At 42.0% G+C, this 22,390-nt stretch overlaps 1 protein-coding gene across 2 annotated transcripts; it reads left to right on the top strand.

The window, feature by feature from the left end:
* On the top strand, positions 9,753 to 13,850 carry LOC109707200 (trans-resveratrol di-O-methyltransferase-like). 2 transcript variants are annotated; one of them, XM_020228324.1, is made up of 2 exons: positions 9,753 to 10,499; positions 13,090 to 13,850. In XM_020228324.1, exons 1-2 carry the CDS (start codon positions 9,837 to 9,839, stop codon positions 13,393 to 13,395), a joined length of 969 nt encoding a protein of 322 aa, XP_020083913.1. In that variant the 5' UTR covers positions 9,753 to 9,836; the 3' UTR covers positions 13,396 to 13,850. The 2 variants fall into 2 exon arrangements, with proteins under 2 accessions (XP_020083913.1, XP_020083912.1); XM_020228323.1 differs by having other exon boundaries at positions 9,753 to 10,628.

Genomic DNA, 22,390 nt, shown 5'->3' with positions numbered 1-22,390 from the left:
ACCCTTTTTATTTCTGTGGATATATATAGCTTAGTCGGTTTACATGGTTCAGTTTTGTTTTATTATTTGAATATCTGAGTTTTCAGTTGGTTTTGGAATGTAATAAAGAAATTGTGTTTTCTTGAAATAAAAGGTTTTCTACCCCTCGTGGTAGCGTTTCTTAAAGAATAAAGGTTTCCGTGTAGGGAACAGTTTTCAAAAGAATTTTCGTGAATTTCTATTTAAACACTGAATGTAAAACTGTGATGTGAATGGTGAATGTATGAATGTATAGTTATCTTTATATTCATTTGGTTTGTGGTTGTTTCCTGGCTATACTCTTGTACTTGTGCGACGCCGTGCAAATACAGGGGAGACTCTGTCCGTGTGAACAGTGGATTCCCTGTATTTGTGGCGGATCTGGCATACCCTGGGGTCAGGTTTGCAAAAAAAAAAAAAATTTCCGCTGTGTTTTTAACCTAAAGGGACCCCGGGGCGTGACAACTTGCTAGCTTTGCACAAACTCGGGGAGTTTGATGTTGTGTTGGGCATGGATTGGCTAACCAAGTACTTTGCCACCATCGATTGTAAGAATCGAACGGTGACATTTAGAGAGCCGGGGCAGGCGGAGGTTGTGTACCAAGGATGCCAGAGTTCGCTATTTGCGATGACGATTAGCTCTTCTCGAGCTCGGCAGTTGATTAGTAGAGGCTGCGTTGCCTATTTGGCTACTGTTGTGTTGCGGGGTATGGACGACGCCCCTAGGATTGAGGATATCCCCGTAGTGCGGGAGTTTGGAGATGTGTTTCCAGCGGAGCTTCCAGGCATGCCTCCTGATAGGGAGATTGAGTTTGTAGTAGAGCTCGTCCCCGGGACTACCCCAATCTCAAAGGCACCCTATAGGATGGCACCAGCAGAATTGAAGGAGCTGAAGGCACAGTTGCAGGATCTTCTGGACAAGGGTTTTGTGCGACCGAGTGTTTCACCTTGGGGAGCACCGGTCCTATTTGTGAAAAAGAAGGATGGATCACTTCGCTTGTGCGTGGATTATCGTGAACTTAACAAAGTCACGATTAAGAACAAGTATCCATTACCGAGAATTGATGATCTATTTGATGAGCTCCAGGGATCTTGTGTATATTCCAAGATCGACTTGCAGTCGGGATATCACCAGTTGAAGATCAAGCCTGAGGATGTGTCGAAGACGGCTTTTAGAACACGGTATGGACATTATGAGTTTACCGTTATGCCGTTTGGGCTTACTAATGCCCCAGCAGCTTTTATGGATTTAATGAACCGTGTTTTCAAGCCTTACTTAGACCGGTTTGTCGTGGTGTTCATCGACGACATCTTAGTGTATTCCCAGAGTGATGCGGATCACGAGGAACACTTGAGACTTGTACTTCAAGTGCTTTGGGAAGAGAAGCTCTACGCCCAGTTGAAAAAGTATGAATTTTGGCTTAGAGAGGTGGCGTTTTTGGGCCATGTGATTTCAGGATCAGGCATCGCCGTGGATCCGAGGAAAATTGAGGCTATCAAGGATTGGCCAAGGCCAACGAGTGTCACGGAGATTCGGAGCTTTCTTGGTTTGGCCGGCTACTATCGACGGTTCGTTGAGGGATTTGCAAAGTTATCTACTCCCCTCACGAGGCTCACGCATGAAGGAACGAAGTTTATTTGGAATGATGCGTGTGAAAGGAGCTTCCAAGAGTTGAAGCAGAGATTGACGACTGCCTCGATCCTTACCTTGCCGACTGCTGGAGCAGGGTATGTGATTTATAGTGATGCTTCCTTTAATGGATTGGGCTGTGTTTTGATGCAGGACGGGAAAGTGATCGCGTATGCATCTCGCCAATTGAAGGATTATGAGAGGAACTATCCTACCCATGACTTGGAGTTGGCGGCCGTAGTCTTTGCATTGAAGCTATGGCGCCATTACCTCTATGGCGAGCGATGCGAAGTATATACGGATCACAAAAGCTTAAAGTATTTATTCACTCAGAAGGAGTTGAACTTGAGGCAGCGCAGATGGTTGGAGCTACTCAAGGATTATGATTTGACGATACTTTACCACTCGGGCAAGGCTAACGTGGTGGCGGATGCACTAAGTAGGAAATCGACTGAGAACTTAGCGATGCTTGTGGTTACTCATTCGAGCAGATGAAGCGGTTGGAGTTGGAGGTGTTGGCTCCTGATACACCTTTGAGACTGATGACTTTAGTGGTGCAACCTACACTTTTGGAAAGGATTAAAGAGAAGCAAGCTTCCGACTCGGAGTTGCAAAAGATTCGAGCTAAGATGGTTGATGGTTGCACCGGTGACTTCACTTTAGACGGTGATGGATTGATGCGTTTCCGCGGACGACTTTGTGTACCGGCGGACTTGGGCATCAAAGAGGATATTCTTCAAGAAGCACACCGAGCACCGTATGCTATACATTCGGGAGGCACCAAGATGTACAAGGACTTGAAGTTGCATTACTGGTGGCCCGGGATGAAAAAGGATGTTGGTGAGTTTGTTGCTAGATGTCTAACTTGCCAACAGGTGAAGGCTGAGCATCGAGTTCCTGCGGGGAAGCTGCAGAGTCTACCGATTCTAGTGTGGAAATGGGAAAAGATCACCATGGATTTTGTGATGGGATTGCCTCGCTCACAGGCCGGGCATGACGCTATTTAGGTGATTGTGGATAGATTGACGAAATCGGCACATTTCATACCTATCCACACTACTTGGACTGGTGAGAGACTAGCACAGATTTATTTGGATGAGATTGTGCGATTGCACGGGGTACCTACTTCTATAGTATCGGATCGAGACCCCCGTTTTGTATCCCACTTTTGGAGGAGCTTACAGGACGCTTTGGGTACGCGCTTGGATTTCAGCACTGCTTTCCACCCCCAGAGTGACGGGCAGTCAGAGCGTACTATTCAGACTCTCGAGGACATACTTCGAGCTTGTGTGATTGATTTCCAGGGAGGATGGTCGCAGCATCTACCGATGGCAGAGTTTGCTTATAACAATAGTTATCAAGCAAGCATCAAGATGGCACCGTTCGAGGCACTCTATGGACGGAAGTGTAGATCGCCACTTCATTGGAGTGAAGTTGGTGAGAGATTGGCTTTAGGCCCTGATGTGCTCCAGGAGGCAGAGGACAAGGTTCGCATTGCTCGGGAGCGATTGTTGACAGCCCAGAGTAGGCAGAGGAGTTATGCTGATCGGCGTCGACGAGACTTGGAGTTTCAGATTGGAAACCATGTGTTCTTGAAAGTCTCGTCGACCATGTTAGGTCCTATGTGTTGGCAAGTTTCGTGGGTCGAGTCGGAGTCTTGAAGAAGTTCGGAGCGGAGTATTGAAGATCGAAGAATCCAAGACTTCGAAGAATCGGAAAGGATGCAAAACACGTAAAACATGAATCACGATGCGTAGGTAAGCTTTAAATCTTGTTTATGGTGATTCATACTTAATTATAGATCTTAGAATCATGTTTCCAAGTTGTAATTGATTAGAATGTTTCTAAGAGTTTGTAAAATCCAAAACAATGCATTTTCAGCGAAAATTGCATTGCTGTACCGGTACAAGGATTTTCTGTCCAGGGTACAGCCATCAACGTCCGCGCAGAAAGGTTGATGGTTGTTCCGGTAAAAGCTTCATGCTGTACCGGTACAAGCCTTGTTCCGGAACAAGCAACAGCCTATCCAGGGTACAGGAGCTTCGCAGAAAAATCTTCCGTCATGGTGTACCCTGGACAACATTTCTTGTTCCGGTACAAGGTGCTGATTTTGGAAAGAAACTTTCTAATTCGACTCCAATTGATTCTAAAGTCTATAAATAAGCTATAGGGGTTCTCTAATTGATTAAGCATCATAAGAATACATGTTTGAGAAACCCTAGAGGCTCGGATTTCATCTAAAACCTATTTTCTACAAAAAGCCTCTTTTAGATCAAATCGAGATATTGAAATTTGATATTAATATGTCGATTTGATCTCCGCTTTGCTTGGAGTTCTATTCCCTGGGTTTCTACGATACTCCTAAGCGAAGGATCACCATAATCATGATGCTCTTCATGACGGCGTCGTGGATTCGGCGTGTTTGACGGCGGTTCGTGGATTCGGATCGTGGGCTCGTGTATTCGAGTGGCGTCGTGGATTCGGCGTGATTGAAACTTCGTGGATTCGAAGTGGAGGCGTTCGTGGATTCGGACGTGAGGGCGTGGACAACCCGGAGGGTAGCGCGAAGATTCATAGGAGGTTAAGAGAGGTTAAGTCCGTGGAGTCGGTAATCACCTTGTAATCTTTTCTCTTAGTGAATTATTTTTTCGCGTGTTGGTCCCGTGGGTTTTTCTCCAAGTTGGAGTTTTCCCACGTAAATCTCGGTGTGCTTTTTATTTTCCGCATTTATTTTTATCGCATCGAGATTTGTGGTTTTTGGCCGTTACACCTATTCACCCCCCCTCTAGGTGATAGATACAATCTAGATAGATCCTTGGGCTCCTCAAAACTTTCAGAACAAAGGAATTAGAAGATTTGGAATCCGGGGTAAGTTAAGCCCCCGATACATTGGACCATATGAGGTTTTGGAGCGTGTAGGCCCGGTAGCGTATAGACTCGCTCTACCGCCAAACCTATCGGGGGTACACAATGTGTTCCATGTATCGGTCCTTCGGAAGTACATCCACGATCCGGTTCATGTTTTGGACGCTACGCCTTTGGAGTTGAGGGATGATTTGAGGTTTGAAGAGCAACCCTTGAGGATTTTGGCTCGCAAGGTGAAAAGATTGCGGAACCGAGAAATTCCTTACGTGAAGGTGCTTTAGAGCAACCACGACGAGCGCGAGGCTACTTGGGAGCTAGAGAGCGCACTGCGGGAGCGCTATCCCCATCTTTTTCAGATGGAGGCTTGAGGTATTTGTCATTTCGAGTTTCGCGGACGAAACTCCCTTTTAGGAAGGGTGAATATAGCACACTGGACCTTTGCAAATTGCCAGGTTCGAGTATTTGGATGTATTTCGAGCTTTTCCACACTTGGTGGAGGGTTGTAGAATGTTTTCCGACCTAAAAAGTTCGAAAACTGAAATTCTGGACAAGTCCTGAGAGTTTTTACTCTCGGGGACCGGTCCCTGGAAGGAAAGACTGGTCCCCCAGTAAGCAGTGTTGCGGCAGCCTTGAGGCAACCGGTCCCTGGCGGGCGAGACCGGTCCCCGAGCGCGCCTTCGCAAAGAGAGACCGGTCCCACGCAAGGAGAGACCGGTTCCCGAACGTTGGTTCTCCGGGTTCGCAGCGAGAGACCGGTCCCTGCTGGGGAGAGACCGGTCTCTCTGGGCGAAAACTGCCCAGACCGGGCTGTGGTAATATTGGACTTTTGGAGGACCTAGCTGGATTTTGTTACAATAGATGGTCTATATGACCCATCCATCCTCTCTTCTCCTCATTTTCCCTCCTCACACTCTGCCCACATCCTTGCTAGAGAGAGAAGAAGGAGAAGAAGAGGAAGGAGAAGAAGAGGAGAAGGATCTAGCTTGGGCTTGGAGCATCCCTTTGCTTTTCTTCCTCTTCCCACCTTGTTCATGCTTGAAGGCTTGGACTTGGAGCTTGCAAAGGAGAAGATCTTCACCCTTTGAGCTTGGATTGGAGCTTCTTAGAGGTTGGTAGCCCTTTCTCTCCATCTAGACCTTGGATTTGAGGTTTTATTGTATTGGAACCCTAGAATGAGGTTTTAGGGTTGATTTTGGGGCTTTTTGATCTAGGGCTTTTGAGGCTAGATTGATTGGATTAGAACCTTCCTTGAGCTTGGATTGGAAGGGTTCTAGCTCTCTTTTAGAGCTTTGGAAGAGATTTCTTCTCTTGAGGTGAGTTTTAGCCCTTTTGTTAGGTTGTTAAAGTTTGACCTTATAGATTGATCGTAATGCCCGTGTATCTCTTCGCTCAATACTTCTAGGGTATTTCGAGACTCGGGGACAACTTTGTTCGGCGAAACGGGGCACTACGCGACGGTTCGGTGGGTTTGACCTAGCCTACCTATGAGAAATTCTCATATATGGTTATATATGTTCCGTAAATTGGAAAAGCATGCATATTCATCCTAATTGTATTTATTATGATTTTTAGAATGCTTAAAATGCATATGTTATATATGATGAAATTTTGGACCTCTATGTAGTAGAGAGTTGCTTGGGAGATCTATGGTTGCATTTAGCATTCTTTATGAGACTTGGTTTCATGCTTCTATAGTGTAAATGAGTTCGGATTCATGCATTTAAACTTGAGTTTACTTGTGACATGAAAGATGACAAGATTGCCATTTAGAAGGTATGTGAACTAGAGAGCTAATGTCATCAAGCGGCATTGAGCTCGGGACATGTGAGAACCTAGTGGATAGGGCCATTGAGGAATGTGGAACATGCTTAAACATTAAATGTCTAAGTGTCATAAAGGGGCACTAGACCTAGAGAATGTTGGAACTTCATTTGTGACTTAGAACTAGATCTTCGAGATGCTAGTGACTATACCATGTTAGAGACATGAGGGTTGGATACTTGAGCCATTGACTACGCTTGTTTGCCATTTGTGCTCATTCGCACATGCTTGTGAGGGTCGCTCCCTACAAGCCGGCACTCCGGAGTTAGCCTACGCGACTTATGTTCGCTCGTGCGGTATTGAGAAGCCTACGGGGTCGAGTGGGACAGACACATTCCAAGAATAGGGATGTTGGGCTACCACAGGCACTTAGGCGGCGCAAGCTGGACTACCCTTGGTAGGTCCCTAATTGGAAATGGAAATCGACACAGGATGAGTTTGTTATAATCACTATTAAATAGAGAGTGGTAGTTGGATTACTCGGACTTGTTTCTAGCATAGGTTTGGACTTTGGGTATACATACATACATGTAGTATGCTAGGAGGCAGTGTTTAATTGCATTCATATAAACAACGTTGCTATGATAAGGGATAATCCTCATAATTTCATTAAGCAAACCATGACATTATTTATGGCTAAGTAGAGACATACTCTTCATGACAGGATAATTGTGCATTACATAAATGCCATGTTTAATCGCAAGTAATATTTTAGCATTTCATTATGCTTTCATAGATGCAAATTACTCGTTATTGCTATCGCTTTTGACTTACCTTTTTCTTTTGGGCCTAGTGGTGTAATGAGCTGAGGTCAGTAATTGCCCACTGGGAACTATAAATTATAGTTCTCACGCCTTCTGTTTTATGTTTTCTTTCAGAGCCTTCCACGCCGGGAGAGACTAGGTACCGTGGGAAGGGCGTCGCTTCGAGTTAGCCTTTCAGCGAGAGACGAGTTTAGGTGGTCTACCTCTCGATATTTTATTTTGTGAGAGGTTGAGAGTTGTACCCGTATATATATAGAGACCACCTTTCTTTTGGATCTTGGTATTTCTTTTGAGGAGTTAGTTTTGTATCACCTTATGTTTTACTTTCTTCGTCTTGATATATTTCCTTTACGCTGGTTTATATGATAGAACTTTGCTCGCTCTGATATCATTAGTTGTTACTATTCTATTTGTTCTATTTCTTGCTTTTACTTCCGCTTTATTGTAGATGCCTTATATGTGTAGACATATGGCGGGTCTGGGCACGCTACCGGGAGGGCCTCCGCCGGTCCCGGGGCGTGACAGGTTTATTCCTAAGTATCGTATTAGTCGACATGTATGATTTTCAGTTTTGTATATCATGTGTAGCTCAATTTCGTCGATTATATCTTGATGAAATCTGATTTAAGAACATGATTAGTAAACCCTAAATATACATGTTGGACTTGGATTTGACTTAGGAGAAAACGCGATAACGATCGGTACATGTAAACTACTTGATTTAGCTCTAGGGGCCGTAGTATTATTTTATACTGTTGCAGTATCCTCATAGTGAGTAATTCAGGTAGTTTAGTTTTCAGTTACGCTCGTGCTGGAAGGCCGAGTGTAATTTTTACAGTAACGTTCAGGCTGTTTCGGACTGTTGGGTGCCGTCGGGGTTGACGGTGGACCCGTATCGCCTTTTTGGCGTCGGATTGTGCCGAGGGCACGTTACCTGTTGGTTGTTAGACAAGTTTGAGTCGGTTACTGGACTTTGGCTTTCGAGAGCCTAATTGAGCTCGACAGAGATACGCTGCATACTCGGTTGGGTAGCTCCCACGAGTGCCACTCCGGAGACGGGTACTGTACTTTCGCGTTGGTGTCGCTCATGCCGGTTGGACTTGCTCTCACGGACTAGTAGTGTGGAGGTAGCTAGATAGTCACAACTGGATAGGGACGGGTGTGTTCACAGTCTCAGGGACGGGTATGCTTACAGTCCCAATTGGATTGGGTCAGATTTGACATTTCCTACAGTTGGTTAGTGTAGAGCATGATAGTGTAGTGATCCATAGCGGTTGATTTCATTTCTGCATTTACTACTATTTTTGCTCCCTTCTGTAGACTTAGTGGGTGGACCGATATTGTTGAGGGCGGCACCCACTGAGGACTAGCTGTTTTTACAGTAGTTCTCACGCCCTATTTTACCCTCTTGTTTTTGTAGAGCCATCGTCTTCGGCTGCTGCTGTTGCCGACCAGGATCGAGGCAAGGGCGTCGCGAGTAAGAGCCATACCAGACGTGCCGAGCTAAAGGTACCCCTACTGCAGGTAGATGTTTGTTTTGAGTTCATATACATAGTATACTTAACTCGCCAGTGCGAGTAGCTCTGTATTTTTAGTATTGAACTATGTATATGGAACTCCATTTGTTTAGCCTCTGTTTACTCTAGTAGCTCTATACTACTGTTTGTAGTATTGTATGATTTATAGGTACAGCTATCGTTTCATATACAGAAAAAATTTCTTTATATATGGCGGATTTATCGGCGTGCCCGGAAAACGTGTAATCCGGGGCGACACTGTCAAACAAGCTATCAAACCGAAAGAGTCAGATGGAGCACTTTGCGACAATTTATTGCATGGAAAATGTGAAGCAGGCCAACTAGTGCTCAAGGGCAGGCCGAAGGCGTGAGGTAGTGAATGCGAGCAGAAAAAGGTTTGGAACTTCGAAGCTACAAAGAGTAGTTAGACATGATGTTTCCCTCCAAACGCTTCAACCACATTTAATAATTTATCAGGGACATTCGACTCGTGGCCTACGGAGTCGGTACCACATTTAGGTCCTTGACAAGTTTGACACCCCAACACGCAAATGTGAACATTTGCCCAATAAAACTGTTTAATTATACGAAATAATTATTTTCTTTAAAAACTTATGTGGATAAAAAATAATACTTTTATATTTTCATATTTAATAATTTTTTTTTACGTCTTGACAGACTTAAATTGATAGAAAACTATGTCTTCATTTTCTCAAAAAAAAAAAATTAAAAAAAATCTAGATAGGAAATAGCGGATATTACGAATGCAGGGTACGTATTATTGTCACAAAATGTAATAGATACTTTTGTTTTTAACTGTTGGATTAGATCTTATGGCAAAAAATTAAGATCCATATTTAAGAATAAATTATTATTTGATTAATTATTTGAAATAAATTGTTCAAAATGACTAGACATAAAAATATTATTAAAAAGGATAAAAGTATTTTCGGAAAAGAAAAAAAAAATGTAAAACTAAAGATTTTTTAAGTAGCGAACTCGGCTTATTCATATGCTTTTGGCCACCACTATTGTCTAGCTCATTTCGTTGGTAATTAGGTTGCTAACTAAACAGTCCTGGGGCCCACAAACAAGCACGTGTTCAGTTTGTTTTGGCTATTTAAGGAGCAACGAGAGCCCAATAATCCACAAGCTAGGAGGAGTGCAATTTCATATTACTACTACGAGAGATCTTTCTTAGTAGGGTAGCTAATTTGTGGGATGGAACGTGTAATAGAATCTAAGGATTTGTTAGAAGCTCAATCCCATGTGTGGAACCACATTTTTAACTTCATAAATTCAATGTCCCTAAAATGTGCCGTGGAGCTCGGCATCCCCGATGCAGTGCACTCGAACGGCGGCAGGCCTATCTCGCTCTGCGAGCTGGCGAACAAGCTGTCCATTCCGTCGACCCGTATTGATCACCTGCGCCGCCTGATGCGCCTCCTCGTGCACTCCGGCTTCTTCACTTGTCAGAAGATTAAGAAGGGCGACGGGGACGGTGAGAGGGATGTTGAACTCTTTCTCCCAACCGTCAACTCTTCCCTCCTTTTGAAGGAAAGTGATGTTAGTGTTTCACCGTTTGTGCTTAACATGCTCGACCGTATATTTACGTTGCCATGGCATAGCCTTGGCGAGTGGTTTCGGCAATCAAATGTGCCGACCGCCTTTGAAATATTTCACGGAGATCACATCTGGGGAGTAACAAAGCAAAATGCGAGTTTCGGTGACTCCTTTAATGAGGCGATGGCGAGCGACGCCAGTTTGGTGGGCAAACTGGTCGCGAGCGCGTGCATTGACACGTTTTGCGGGTTGCAATCGGTGGTGGACGTTGCAGGCGGCACAGGCACGTTGGCGCGAGCAATTGCTAAAGCCCTTCCGCAGGTGCAGTTCACCGTTTTCGACCTTCCGCATGTAGTTGAAGGCTTGACGAGTGAAGAAAACGGGAGGATTGCTTTTGTAGGTGGAGATATGTTTGAGTACATTCCTCCCGCAGATGCTATCCTACTCAAGGTACGAGATATGTTTGAGTACATTCACTGTGACATCCTCCGTGGGGATATTATAATAAAAATATATTAATTAATTTATACACCCTAATAAGGTATCCTTAAGTTGGGATATAAGTAAGAATTATTTATTTCAGAGATATATATAAATTCAGGTATAAATAAAAACTAAAGCAATTTTACGTTTGGATAGAAATTGGATTAATTGTTTTTGAAAATAAAAAAAATAGCATTTGTATAGATAAGATAGAATAAAAAAAGATAGTGATTAGTTATAAATAAAAAATAATAATATTATCCTTTTCATTGAAATTAAAATTTTAAAATTTAAAATCTTAAATTTTGAATTTTAAATATAAAACTATAAATTTAAGAACAAATTTAAATTTGAAAAATATAAAATATTACATTTTAAATTTCAAAAATTTAAAATATCAAATTCTAAAATTTAGAATTTAAAATTATAAATTTTAATTTTGAGATTACAAATTATAAATTTTAAAATTTTAAAATTTAAATTTGAATTTTTAAATTTTAAATTTTAAATTTTAAATTTTAAAATTTTAAAATAAGAATAGGGGTGGAAACAATTAATAAAAATAATTTATTATAATAAATNAATTTATTATAATATTAAAAATAAATAATATGTATTAATATAGTACAATTAATAATTTTATAATAAAAATAATATATTATAATATATAACGTATTATATTTATATAATTTAGTTTTTATAGTTTTAATAAAGTTTGAAATTAAATATTGGAAGAGAACTATTACATCAAAATTGTGGAATAGTAAATCCCAAGCTATTCCGGAATAGTCCAGAATAGCAAGATTTGATCGGGATAAAATATTTCGACCAAAAATTATTCCGTTTGGCGGAATATCAGGATAACTTTTGTTATCCCTGCTTATACTCCAAACTAAATCGGCCCTAAGAGCACGTTGGATTCGTATTATAAAAGATAATTTTTTATATATGATATATTTTCTCTTAATCTTTTTATTTTTATTACTCTATATTTATATTTATATTAAATCTTTAAAATATCTTCTATGTGAAGCTTCATGGCATGTATTCGTGTGTTAGTATAAACCTATATTTTTTTTTTTTAATTTAAATTTTTTATCGGACTTTTTTTGCAAATGGCCCCCTAAAAAAAATTTATTTTAAAACTAGCCCCAACAAATTTATAATTACAAAAATGACCCTACTCCTGCCAAGCAGGCGCCACGAAAGCGCCACGTGGGCGGGCTGGGGGGTTGGTTGGCAAGTTGAACACGATGAATCATTTACCGTGTTCAAACACGGTGAATGATTCACTGTGACACCCCAATAATTCCACATCGGATGGGAATGGGGTTGTCATTGGGTTTATAAGAGACTTAGACACTAGTAATAATAACTGGGCTTAAGCATTTTGGGCCGGTGGTTTGGACCCAACGAGTTATTGTTGCTAGTGGGCTAGGTCGTTACATTTGGTATCAGAGCCAGTTCACCAGCTGGACATGTATAGCGAGTCTCGACTGAGCCAGGGTCTGGATGACGGGCTAGCGAGACGAGCCTCACATCGCCTGGTGATCTTGGGCTGTGTGTGTCATTGGACTGACGAGGACGTCAGGGCCTTAACGGGGGGAGTCTGTGACACCCCAATAATCCCACATCGGATGAAAATGGGGTTGTCATTGGGTTTATAAGAGACTTAGACACTAGTAATAATAACTGGGCTTAAACATTTTGGGGCGATGGTTTGGGCCCAACGAGTTATTGTTGCTAGTGGGCTGGTTCGTTACATTCACCGTGTTTCATATTTATATTTCTTTTTTTTTTTTCTTTTAAGCATGTCAACAGGTCGGGTTTGGATCGGATTTTTAAAAACCCGAAACCAAATCCGAAATTAAATTAAAACTCGAACCCGGCGGGTTTTAAAAATCCATACCCATATCCATATATTAAAGTTATATGGGTATGGATTTTTAAAATCCGCCAGGTTCGGATTCGGGTTCGGATTTTAATTTGATTTTCGGATTCGGGTTCGGATTTTAATTTGATTTTCGGATTCGGGTTTGGATTTTTGAAAATCCGATCCAAAACCGACCGACATCCCTAAAAGAAGAAAATGAATATATAAATATGAAACACGGTGAATGATTCACCGTGTTCACTGGGTTTTGGTTTTTGAATGATTCACCGTGTTCAATTTACTTTAATCATAATTAAAATATCACAATATAATAGCAATTAAAATTCTTTTTAGTGTGTCAGAGATTAAATTGCATCGTACATTAAAGTTTAGAAACTAAGGCCTTCAAATTAGAAAAGCAAGGACTAAGTTGCTACATCTGGATAGTGTAGTGACCGTTCGTACACTTTACCCTTGTTTTGATGCCAAAATTACATCTCTGATTAAAGATGATTTCTCATTCAAGTATACAAATTATTTTCTAATTTCTTGCAGTGGACCTTACACGATTGGAGTGACGAGGACTGCGTGAAGATATTAAAACGTTGTAAGGATGCTGTTCCTCCAAAAGAAAAGGGAGGTAAAGTTATTATCATTGACATGGTGATGACCAGTAGGGAGAGTGAGCATTTCAAGTCCGAGGAAACACAACTTTTCTTCGATATGCTGGTGATGGTTCTAACACCAGGAAAAGAAAGAAATGAAAAAGAATGGAGCAAATTATTTACCGATGCAGGTTACAAGGAATATAAAATAGTGAATGCATTAGGCGTGCGGTCTGTCATTGAGGTTTACTATTGATCCTCAAATTCTCTATTATAAGAACTAGTACTACAAATAAAGATGTCTGTTTATCAAAATATAATTAATGGGTCAGTTTTAATTGTGAAAACTTATTAGTGGTTGACTCGCTAGATTTAGCACTTAATTGGTATCACAATTAAAGTCTGACTCATTAATATTATAATAAAGTGTGTTGCCCGAGCAAATGTATGAGAAAATAAAAGCTCATAACTATATAAGAGTGGGATACTTAATTAGCATGTTTTATGTGTTTTATTCTCTTGTATTGGTAAAGCTCATAACTATATAAGAGTGGGATACTTAATTAGCATGTTTTATGTGTTTTATTCTCCTGTATTGGTAAAGCTCATAACTATATAAGAGTGGGATACTTAATTAGCATGTTTTATGTGTTTTATTCTCTTGTATTGGTAAAGCTCATAACTATATAAGAGTGGGATACTTAATTAGCATGTTTTATGTGTTTTATTCTCCTGTATTGGTAAAGCTCATAACTATATAAGAGTGGGATACTTAATTAGCATGTTTTATGTGTTTTATTCTCTTGTATTGGTTTTTCAATCGTTGCGATTTCGTTTTCTCTACTAGCTATTATCTATATTTATATCTATACATTATTATTTCTAAATTTATCATATGACAACGTTCTCTTCATTGTTGAGTGTGGGATCCATCCTGAACCGACTCATGTACTCTACATATTTTTCTCTTTCTTGTTTCGAACCGAATTGGTCCTTTTTTTTTGCTAGAACCGAACAAATCGTCGTTGAGTGTGGGCTCCCCGAACTGGCTCAAGTCTATACCTATACATTATTCTCCCAAAATTTGCCATATGACAACATTCCCTTTATTGTTCGGTGTGGGCTCCATCATGAATGGGCTCAAGTCTTTCACATATTTTCCCCTTTATTTGTTTGAACCGAATCGGATTTTTGTTTTCTTTGCTTGAACCAAACCAATTATTATTGAGTGTTGACTCCCCCGGCCCAGTTCAAGTCTTCTATACATTTCCCTCTTTCTTTACTTGAATCGAATTGGGTTACCCTCTTCTTTTGCTTGAAGTTAGCTAGGTCACACCTTTACATTGGGTCGAATTGTTCCTCTTCCGCTTTCTTCGGCTGTGTTGGGGAAAAACCGCAACGAATAGTCCGATTGTGACTAGATCTAACTAATTTAGTGATGAAATTAATAAAATCAACTTACCGATAATCGCTAAATTCTAAAATATTGTAGAAGAATGATGACAAATAATTTGATCCGGAAGCGTGCGAAGTACTGCCCTAAGACGTATTCTCATCCTTCGTGCGGGATTAACCGAAAACACTGCCCCAAGATACGACCGGAACTCCTCCTCCTACGAGCACGAACGCAGAAGAGGTTGACGAAAACTCTTTCAACACCCAGCAATAAAACAATCAAATGAAGTGGATGAAATTAGTAAAAAGAAAATTAAAATTAACTCTTGAAAAGCGATCCTGTGAAGCTCTCACACATTCATTCATTTACATGTGTATGAAATGCTCTGTCCTCACATCTTAAAATACTATGAACATAATTAGAACGTTGGGTCAAACGTTCTTCTTCAAACCGACGCGTGATGGACGCGCGGACGTGCGCGCAGCGGTGCGCACAGGGAGCCGGTTCGCTCGCCACGCAAACCGAAACTTCCGCAAAAATAAATTCTTCAATTAATAATGGATGAAAAACATAATAAAGATTTTGAATTTTATTTTATTATCAACAATTCCCCACAAAATTTAAAATCATAAAATAAAAATTAAACTAATAAATCAATAAATCAATAAATCACAAAATTAATGAATCATTGGGTGTTTATACTATGCAGTAGGTAAGGTGTCTTTAAGGACTTAACTTCACGTAGTGTAAATGGTTTCCATCAGAAGAAATCGGAGTGAATCAGGTCTTGAACTATGTTTTTTGACCCCGACTTCAACTACCACACACACAGTACAGAATTCTCCGTCGCGAGTCTGTGCGTTAATGGCCATGTACAGTACCTTGATTTTTCATAAGAGCTTCTATGGACAACCAACTTCTCATAGCCGCGGCCACATACGGATACTCTTATATAGGTGGTTTCCTTCAGGGATGTGTGTAGAGTCACATCTCGCGAAAATTATCGCCTCAGATCCCATTAAGAGTTATGAGCTCAGCCTCAACCACTACACAGCATTACTCACCATAGGGATGGAATTGGAGCTAAAATCTCCTCTATATAAACTGTAGAAAGTGCTCTTTGGCCAACCTGACAGCTTATTTTTACCACATTGAACCTTCTTCAAGGGATCTCCTATCACAAAGGTTAGGTTCCCACTGCAGGAAGGCCCTTTACGGACAAAGTCCCATCCCTCTCGATGACTCCAGGACCTTAGTCCTATTCAGGCCTTTCGTAAAGCAATCTGCAAGATTCTGATAAGATCTGATAAAACTCAAAGAAATAATATCATGAGGAGTTAACCATCTAACAGACTTTTGTTTCAACTTAATATGTCTACTAGCTTTAGAATTTACCAATTTCTTTTTACAAAAATCAATTGCAGCTCGAGAATCACACCTAATAGAAATAGGTGGAATAGGAGAAAAAATCAACGGAATCGATGATAGTAGATTCTTTGTGAGATCCTTGGTGTGTTGTTGTGGTGGCTTGTCGGCAGCTCTGAAGAGTGTCGGGACAATTCCGAGTCGCGTTGGCGTCAAATAAACGCAAAACAGACTCCGTGCGACGCGAGGGCAGCTTATCGCGAAGAATTCTGTAAAACAGCAGAATTCTCTGCTTGCTATACCGGTACAACCAGCGTGGCTGTACCGGTACAACCAGCGCGCACTGGTTTAACTGCTCTCGGGTTGGCTCTTGTACCGGTACAGGAGCCCGTGTACCGGTACAAGGAGATAGGTAGAGGGCTAATTTGGTAATTCCCTCCCTCGTTTGTATCACCAACACACCCTCTCTCTATATAGCTTCGTGTAGAGAGAGAGAAGGCCTCTTGCTGCATTTCTTCATCTTTCTCTCTCTCACTTTCATCCGGTTGAAGGCGAGGAAGAAGCTCGGATTCGTCGCCGACGTCGCGCCGCGGAACCGTTTGGGGATACGATTGTTGCCGGAGCAGTGCGAGGAGGCCGGGCGAGCGAGCGACTTCGTTGTTCTTGACGTCACGCCGGTGCTAGTCGCTGCCGAGGTGAATGTTCCGTCGAATTGCTTCTTCATTTCTCCAAGCATCATTAATTCGAGCTTAAGTGTTGTTGCTGAAATTCATCGTCGACTATTAGTATTTTAGCTTGTACTCGACGTAGGAGCATCGGATTTCGACGAGACTTGGTTCGTTGGATTCGGGACTGCGAGAGGAATCCACAAAGACCTTACTTGTGGATTTTGGTGAAGGTTAGCTTGGTCGAAACCCTTCTCTTCTCTGCTGCTGTGTATTTGGACTGAATTGTGGATTTTCGATGTTGATAGCTTAGAGATAGCTTGATTTCGAGACTCGGACATTTTCAGTCGATCCAGCAGGTTGTGCCGCAGCCGTGGGACTTCCGTGCTGCCAGGGATTAGCTTTGAGGTGGGTTTACATCAGTTTTACTCCTATGTTCATAATCGTCGACATGTATAGATTTCGATTTTCGATAATCTATTTTAGCTCGAATTCATGGATTATTTGGTAGATTACAAATCTGAATTTGGAGCGTGTCGTAATAAATTGAGTAGGTTATACATGTTGGACTTGGAATTTGAATTAGGAGAAAACCTGCGATTTGGACCTGTCACTTGTTTAAACTGCCTGATTTAGCTCTAGGAGCCGTTATAAAATTGTACTGTCGCAGTATCCTCGAGACGAGTACTCTAGGTAGTTTAAAATACATTTACGCTCATGCTGGTACGCCGAGTGGATTTCTACTGGGTCGTTTGGGCTGTTTTGGACTGTTGGGTGCCGTCAGGGTTGACGGTGGACCTGGATCGTCTTTTTGGCGACAGATTCTGCCAAGAGCACGTGATCTGTTGGTTGTTAGACCTGTTAGAGTCGGTTATTAGACTTCGGCTTTTCAGAGCCTGATTGAGCTCGACAGAGATACGCTGCATACTCGGTTGGGTAGCGCCCACGAGTGTGACTCTGGAGACGGGCTTTGTGCTTTTGCGTTCGGGTCGCTAATGCCGGTTGGACTTGCTCTCCACGGACCAGTTAGTGTGGGGGTAGCTTGATAGTCGCAACTGGGCAAGGACGGGTGTGTTCACAGTCCCAGAGACGGGTATGTTTACAATCCCGATTGGATTGGGTCAGTTTTGACATTTCCTACAATTGGTTAGCATAGAGCAGGATGGTGTAGTGACTAGTAGCTTGTAGCTGTAGAGTTCATTCCAGCACTTTACATTTACCATTGCTCCCTTCTGTAGACTGAGTGGGTAGACCGATATTGTTTTGGGCGGCACCCACTGAGGACTACTTGTTTTTATAGTAGTTCTCAAGCCTAGTTGTTACCCCTATTTTTGCAGAGCCACAGGTTTCGCCTGCTGCGCCTTCCGTGGATCAGGATCGAGGTAAGGGCGTCGCGAGTTAGAGCCCTACCCGCCGAGCAGAGCTAGAGGCACCCTATTGCAGGTAGTTGTTTTATTTCGAGCTTATGTACATAGTACTAAACTCGCTAGTGCGAGTAACTCTGTATTTTGATTTTTGAACTATGTATATGAAGCTCAGTTTGTTTAGCTTTTGTTTACTCGAGCAGCTCTATACTACTGTTCGTAGTATTGTATGTTTACAGGTACAGCTGTCGCTTCGTATACAGGAAAATTTTTTTGTATACGGCGGATTTGTCGGCGTGCCCGGGGAACGAGATATCCGGGGCGTGACATTCTTGAGCCACTCGGCTTCAAGACAAGTAGTATCAAGAGCAACTAACTCAGCCTTCACAGTACTTCTGGCTATTATAGTCTGTTTGGTGGATTGCCAAGAAACTGCACCTCCACCAAGAATAAAAACATAACCAAAAGTTGACTTGATATCCAAAGAATCAAAAATCCAATTGGCATCGCTGTATCCCTCAATTACAGCAGGATAGCCAACAAAACGAAGAGAATAAGAGATAGTACCTTTAAGGTAACGAAATACTCTTTCCAAAGCAATCCAATGAGTTATACTAGGGTTACTAGTATATCTACTTAATTTCGATATAGCATAGGCAATATTAGGTGTAGTCCTATTGGTTAGGTACATCAAAGAACCAATAATCTGGGCATATCTCTCCTGATTCACAAGATTACCAGTGTTCTTCACAAGTTGAACACTAGGATAAAAAGAAGTAGAAACAGGAGAGCAATCAGAATATCCAAATTTGTCAAGAACCATTTGGGTATAATGAGATTGGGTCAGAAGAATAAAATATGATGATCTAAGAATTTTCATTCCTAAAATCACATCTGCTTCACCAAGATCCTTCATATCAAAATGAGTCGATAAAAAGAATTTAACTTGGTTAATCAGATCAAGATCAGGTGCAAGGATCAGGATGTCATCAACATAGAGGCAAAGAAGAACACAACGATCATCAAATCTCTTGAAATAGAGACAGTTGTCAAAATCATTTGTTTGAAATCCATATGATTCAATAACACTGTCAAATTTCTCGTGCCACTGCTTAGGTGCTTGTTTTAGTCCATACAAAGAGCGGACTAATTTACACACCTTATTTTCTTGACCAGGCACAGAGAAACCTTCAGGTTGAGTCATATAGATTTCTTCTTCAAGATCTCCATGAAGAAAAGCGGTTTTGACATCCATCTGATGAATCAAAAGCTTATGAATAGATGCTAATGCAAGAATGACTCGGATAGTAGCAATACGAGCAACAGGCGCATATGTGTCAAAGTAATCAACTTCAGCTTTTTGTCGAAAACCTTGAGCTACAAGCCGCCCTTATACTTCTCTACCGATCCGTTAGTCCTAAGCTTCTTTTTAAAGATCCACTTACATCCTAAAGGTTGGTTTCCAGGAGGTAAATCAGTGAGGATCCAAGTGTTGTTGCCAATAATTGACTCGATCTCACTGTTTATAGCCTCCTTCCAAAAAGAAGCTTCAGAAGAACTCATAGCTTCCTTGTATGATGAAGGTGTACTTTCAACTAAGAAAGTAAAGAAATCTTCACCAAAGTTCTTCTCGATACGAGCTCTCTTGCTTCTTCTCAGTTCAGCTGGTGGGTTAGATTTAACAGGATCTAAACTATATGATAAATCAGATGCAGGTAAATGATCCAATGTAGATGCATGATCAACTGTAGGCTGATAATCAAATGCAGATCTAGAGATACGAGTTTTGAAAGGAAAGATATTTTCAAAGAAGGTTGCATTCTAGATTCAATCAAGGTATCATTGGAAATCTCATAAATCTCAGAGTTGGTTATAAGAAATCTATAGGTGTTGCTATCTAGGGAATATCCAATGAAAATGGCATCTACTGTTTTAGGACCAATTTTCTTTCATTTGGGTTCAGAAATAGACACCTTAGCTAAGCACCCCCACACTCGGAAGTAACTCAGCCTAGGTGCTCTTCCCTTCCAAAGTTCATAAGGTGTCTGGGTTCTATCCTTAGAAGGAATCCTATTGAGGATATAACAAGCTGATAAAAGAGCCTCCCCCCACAAGTTCTGAGATACACCAGAACTTAAAATCATAGCATTAACCATGTCTAATAGGGTTCGGTTCTTTCTTTCAGCTACACCATTTGATTGAGGTGAGTAAGGAGCAGTTACTTCATGAATTATTCCATGTTCTTTGCAGAACAAATTTAATTCATTTGAAGTATACTCGCCTTCTCTATCAAACCTTAGAATTTTAATGCTCTTCTCCAATTGGTTTTTAGTCTCTGCTTTAAAGGCTTTAAACTTATTGAGGACTTCATCTTTGGTCTTCAAGAGATAGGTGTAACAAAATTTGGAGTAGTCATCTATAAAGGTCACAAAGTAACGACTTCCTCCATGAGTAGGACCTCTATTGGAATCACAGACATCACTATGAATCAGTTCAAGAATCTGGGTATCCCTATAAGGAACAGATTTAAAAGGTTTCCTAGGCTGCTTAGCTTGGGTACAAATCTCACATTTGGATATAGGATCTCTTGAATTTGGGTACAAGGTTAAGATTGGATAATTTCAGAATAGATCTAAGGTTCACATGCCCTAATCTGCCATGCCATATATCACAAGATTCAGTATTCAAAACAATAGTAGAAGAAGTATAAAAAGAAGAATTTTTATTATCAGCAAAAGAAAGTACATTCAGTTTGAACAAACCCTCATATACAAAACCTTTTCCAATAAACATTTCTCCCTTAGAAATTACAACTTTATTGGATTCTAATACAATCTTATATCCTAATTGCACTAATAATGTAATAACTGAAATTTTTGGAAAATCATAAAATTTAAGCCCTTGTGACGATGTTTTGTGTGAATTATTACTAACATCGTCAAATTTCAGAAGAAAATGAGCCTAAAAAGAGAGATGTTACGCAAAACCCCGAACCGCGACTTAAAGTAATAGAACTCCGCTTTTCCGATTAGCCAAACCGATTAGAGAAGGTTTCCTGGTGCACCGTTGAAACTCCTGAATATAGACTCAATAGCTCGTTTCGAATGGCTCGACCATTTTGGACCAATGCAGCGGACGGAATTAAATTCTGATGCACGTTGTCCGAGAACAGGGGTTTAACTGACTATTACATGTAATAATATATACGTTATATGTGAAATAGAGAAGGTAGGTTTTCGTCGCTGATGGCGAACAAATTCACACGAATACAAATGCTAGATTCGATGCCTATCGGCTGAAACTGCTGGCGCAATCCGTCAGCAAATTCCGACGGATCGATTCGAATCGTAGAAAAGTCCGTGAGAGGAGTTCCATTTGGCAAATAAATTAATCCGAAAATTCCTCATATTTTATGCGCCGTTTCGGCGAGATTTCGATCGTTGAGTACGTATCGCAAGTACAACACTAGGCAAGGGCCTTGTACTGTAAATATAGACGTTGAAGGGGTTCCTTGCAAATACACCTATGTATTCTTATATATAGGTTGCTAGGGTTTCACAAAAGAAACCAATAACCCTAATCATCCCCAGCTTGCCCCAGCCGCACCTCCACCGCCTGCCAAGCCCGTGCATGCAGCCGCCCGCTGAGGCTGCTCGGCCTGCCTGATAAAACTCCCTCGCATCTCCCATTGCCGCTCTCCTCTCATTGCTCCACTTCGACTGTGATACTCAGGAAGCTTCATAACGCTGAGGCTCTTCCCTAGGACTTAGACTTAGCTTCCCCGTCCTCCCCACATGCCCCCCACCCGCGCGCCGTAGCCACCCCTGCTCCCATGCGGGTCACCCCTCGCTCAGCCTCAGACCTGAGCCTCGATCGAGCTCTGCGACCACGCCTTCTTGCCGGGCGCCCGTCCTGTCGCCCCGCGACATCGCAATCACGCGCGTGCATCGCCCCGCCGTCCCCGCCGCCGCAGGCCGCCGCTGATCGTCCTGCGCGCCCAGAACCCTGCGAGCGAGTCGGCCCCCTAAGCTCGGCTTTCCAACGCCGTCGCCCACCGGGGTGCACCGCCTGTCCCTCGCCTCCGCCACCGTTCGTCGCCGTCCGCCAACTCTCCGGCCGCACGCCGAGCGCGCCGCGGAAGTTTGAACCCGGAGAGGGAGTGGTGTGACTTCGTATTCTCCTCCGCCGCGCCATCCGGTTGCCGCTCGCCGCTGCCAGCAAGCCTCCCTGACCATTCTCGGACAGAGTGCTCCCTCCATCCGGCCTGACCGCGCCGCCTCCCGCTGCAAGCGCACCCGAACCTAAGCCCTCCTTCGGGTTTCTGTAACGGTATTTTCTTTTTCAAGCACTATTTTTTCGAGTTTTCCGGTCCACACTTTCAGTGCATCCAGATAAGGCCTTCCTAAACTCGGGAAGTGAGCACGATGATCTCAATCGTGCTGACATCGTGCTACTCCGAAA

This window comes from Ananas comosus, linkage group 3, assembly GCF_001540865.1.
Source record: "Ananas comosus cultivar F153 linkage group 3, ASM154086v1, whole genome shotgun sequence".
NCBI classification, from domain to species: domain Eukaryota; kingdom Viridiplantae; phylum Streptophyta; class Magnoliopsida; order Poales; family Bromeliaceae; genus Ananas; species Ananas comosus.
The sequence above is the reverse complement of the archived record's forward strand: the minus strand, read 5'-3'. Positions and strand labels throughout refer to the sequence as shown.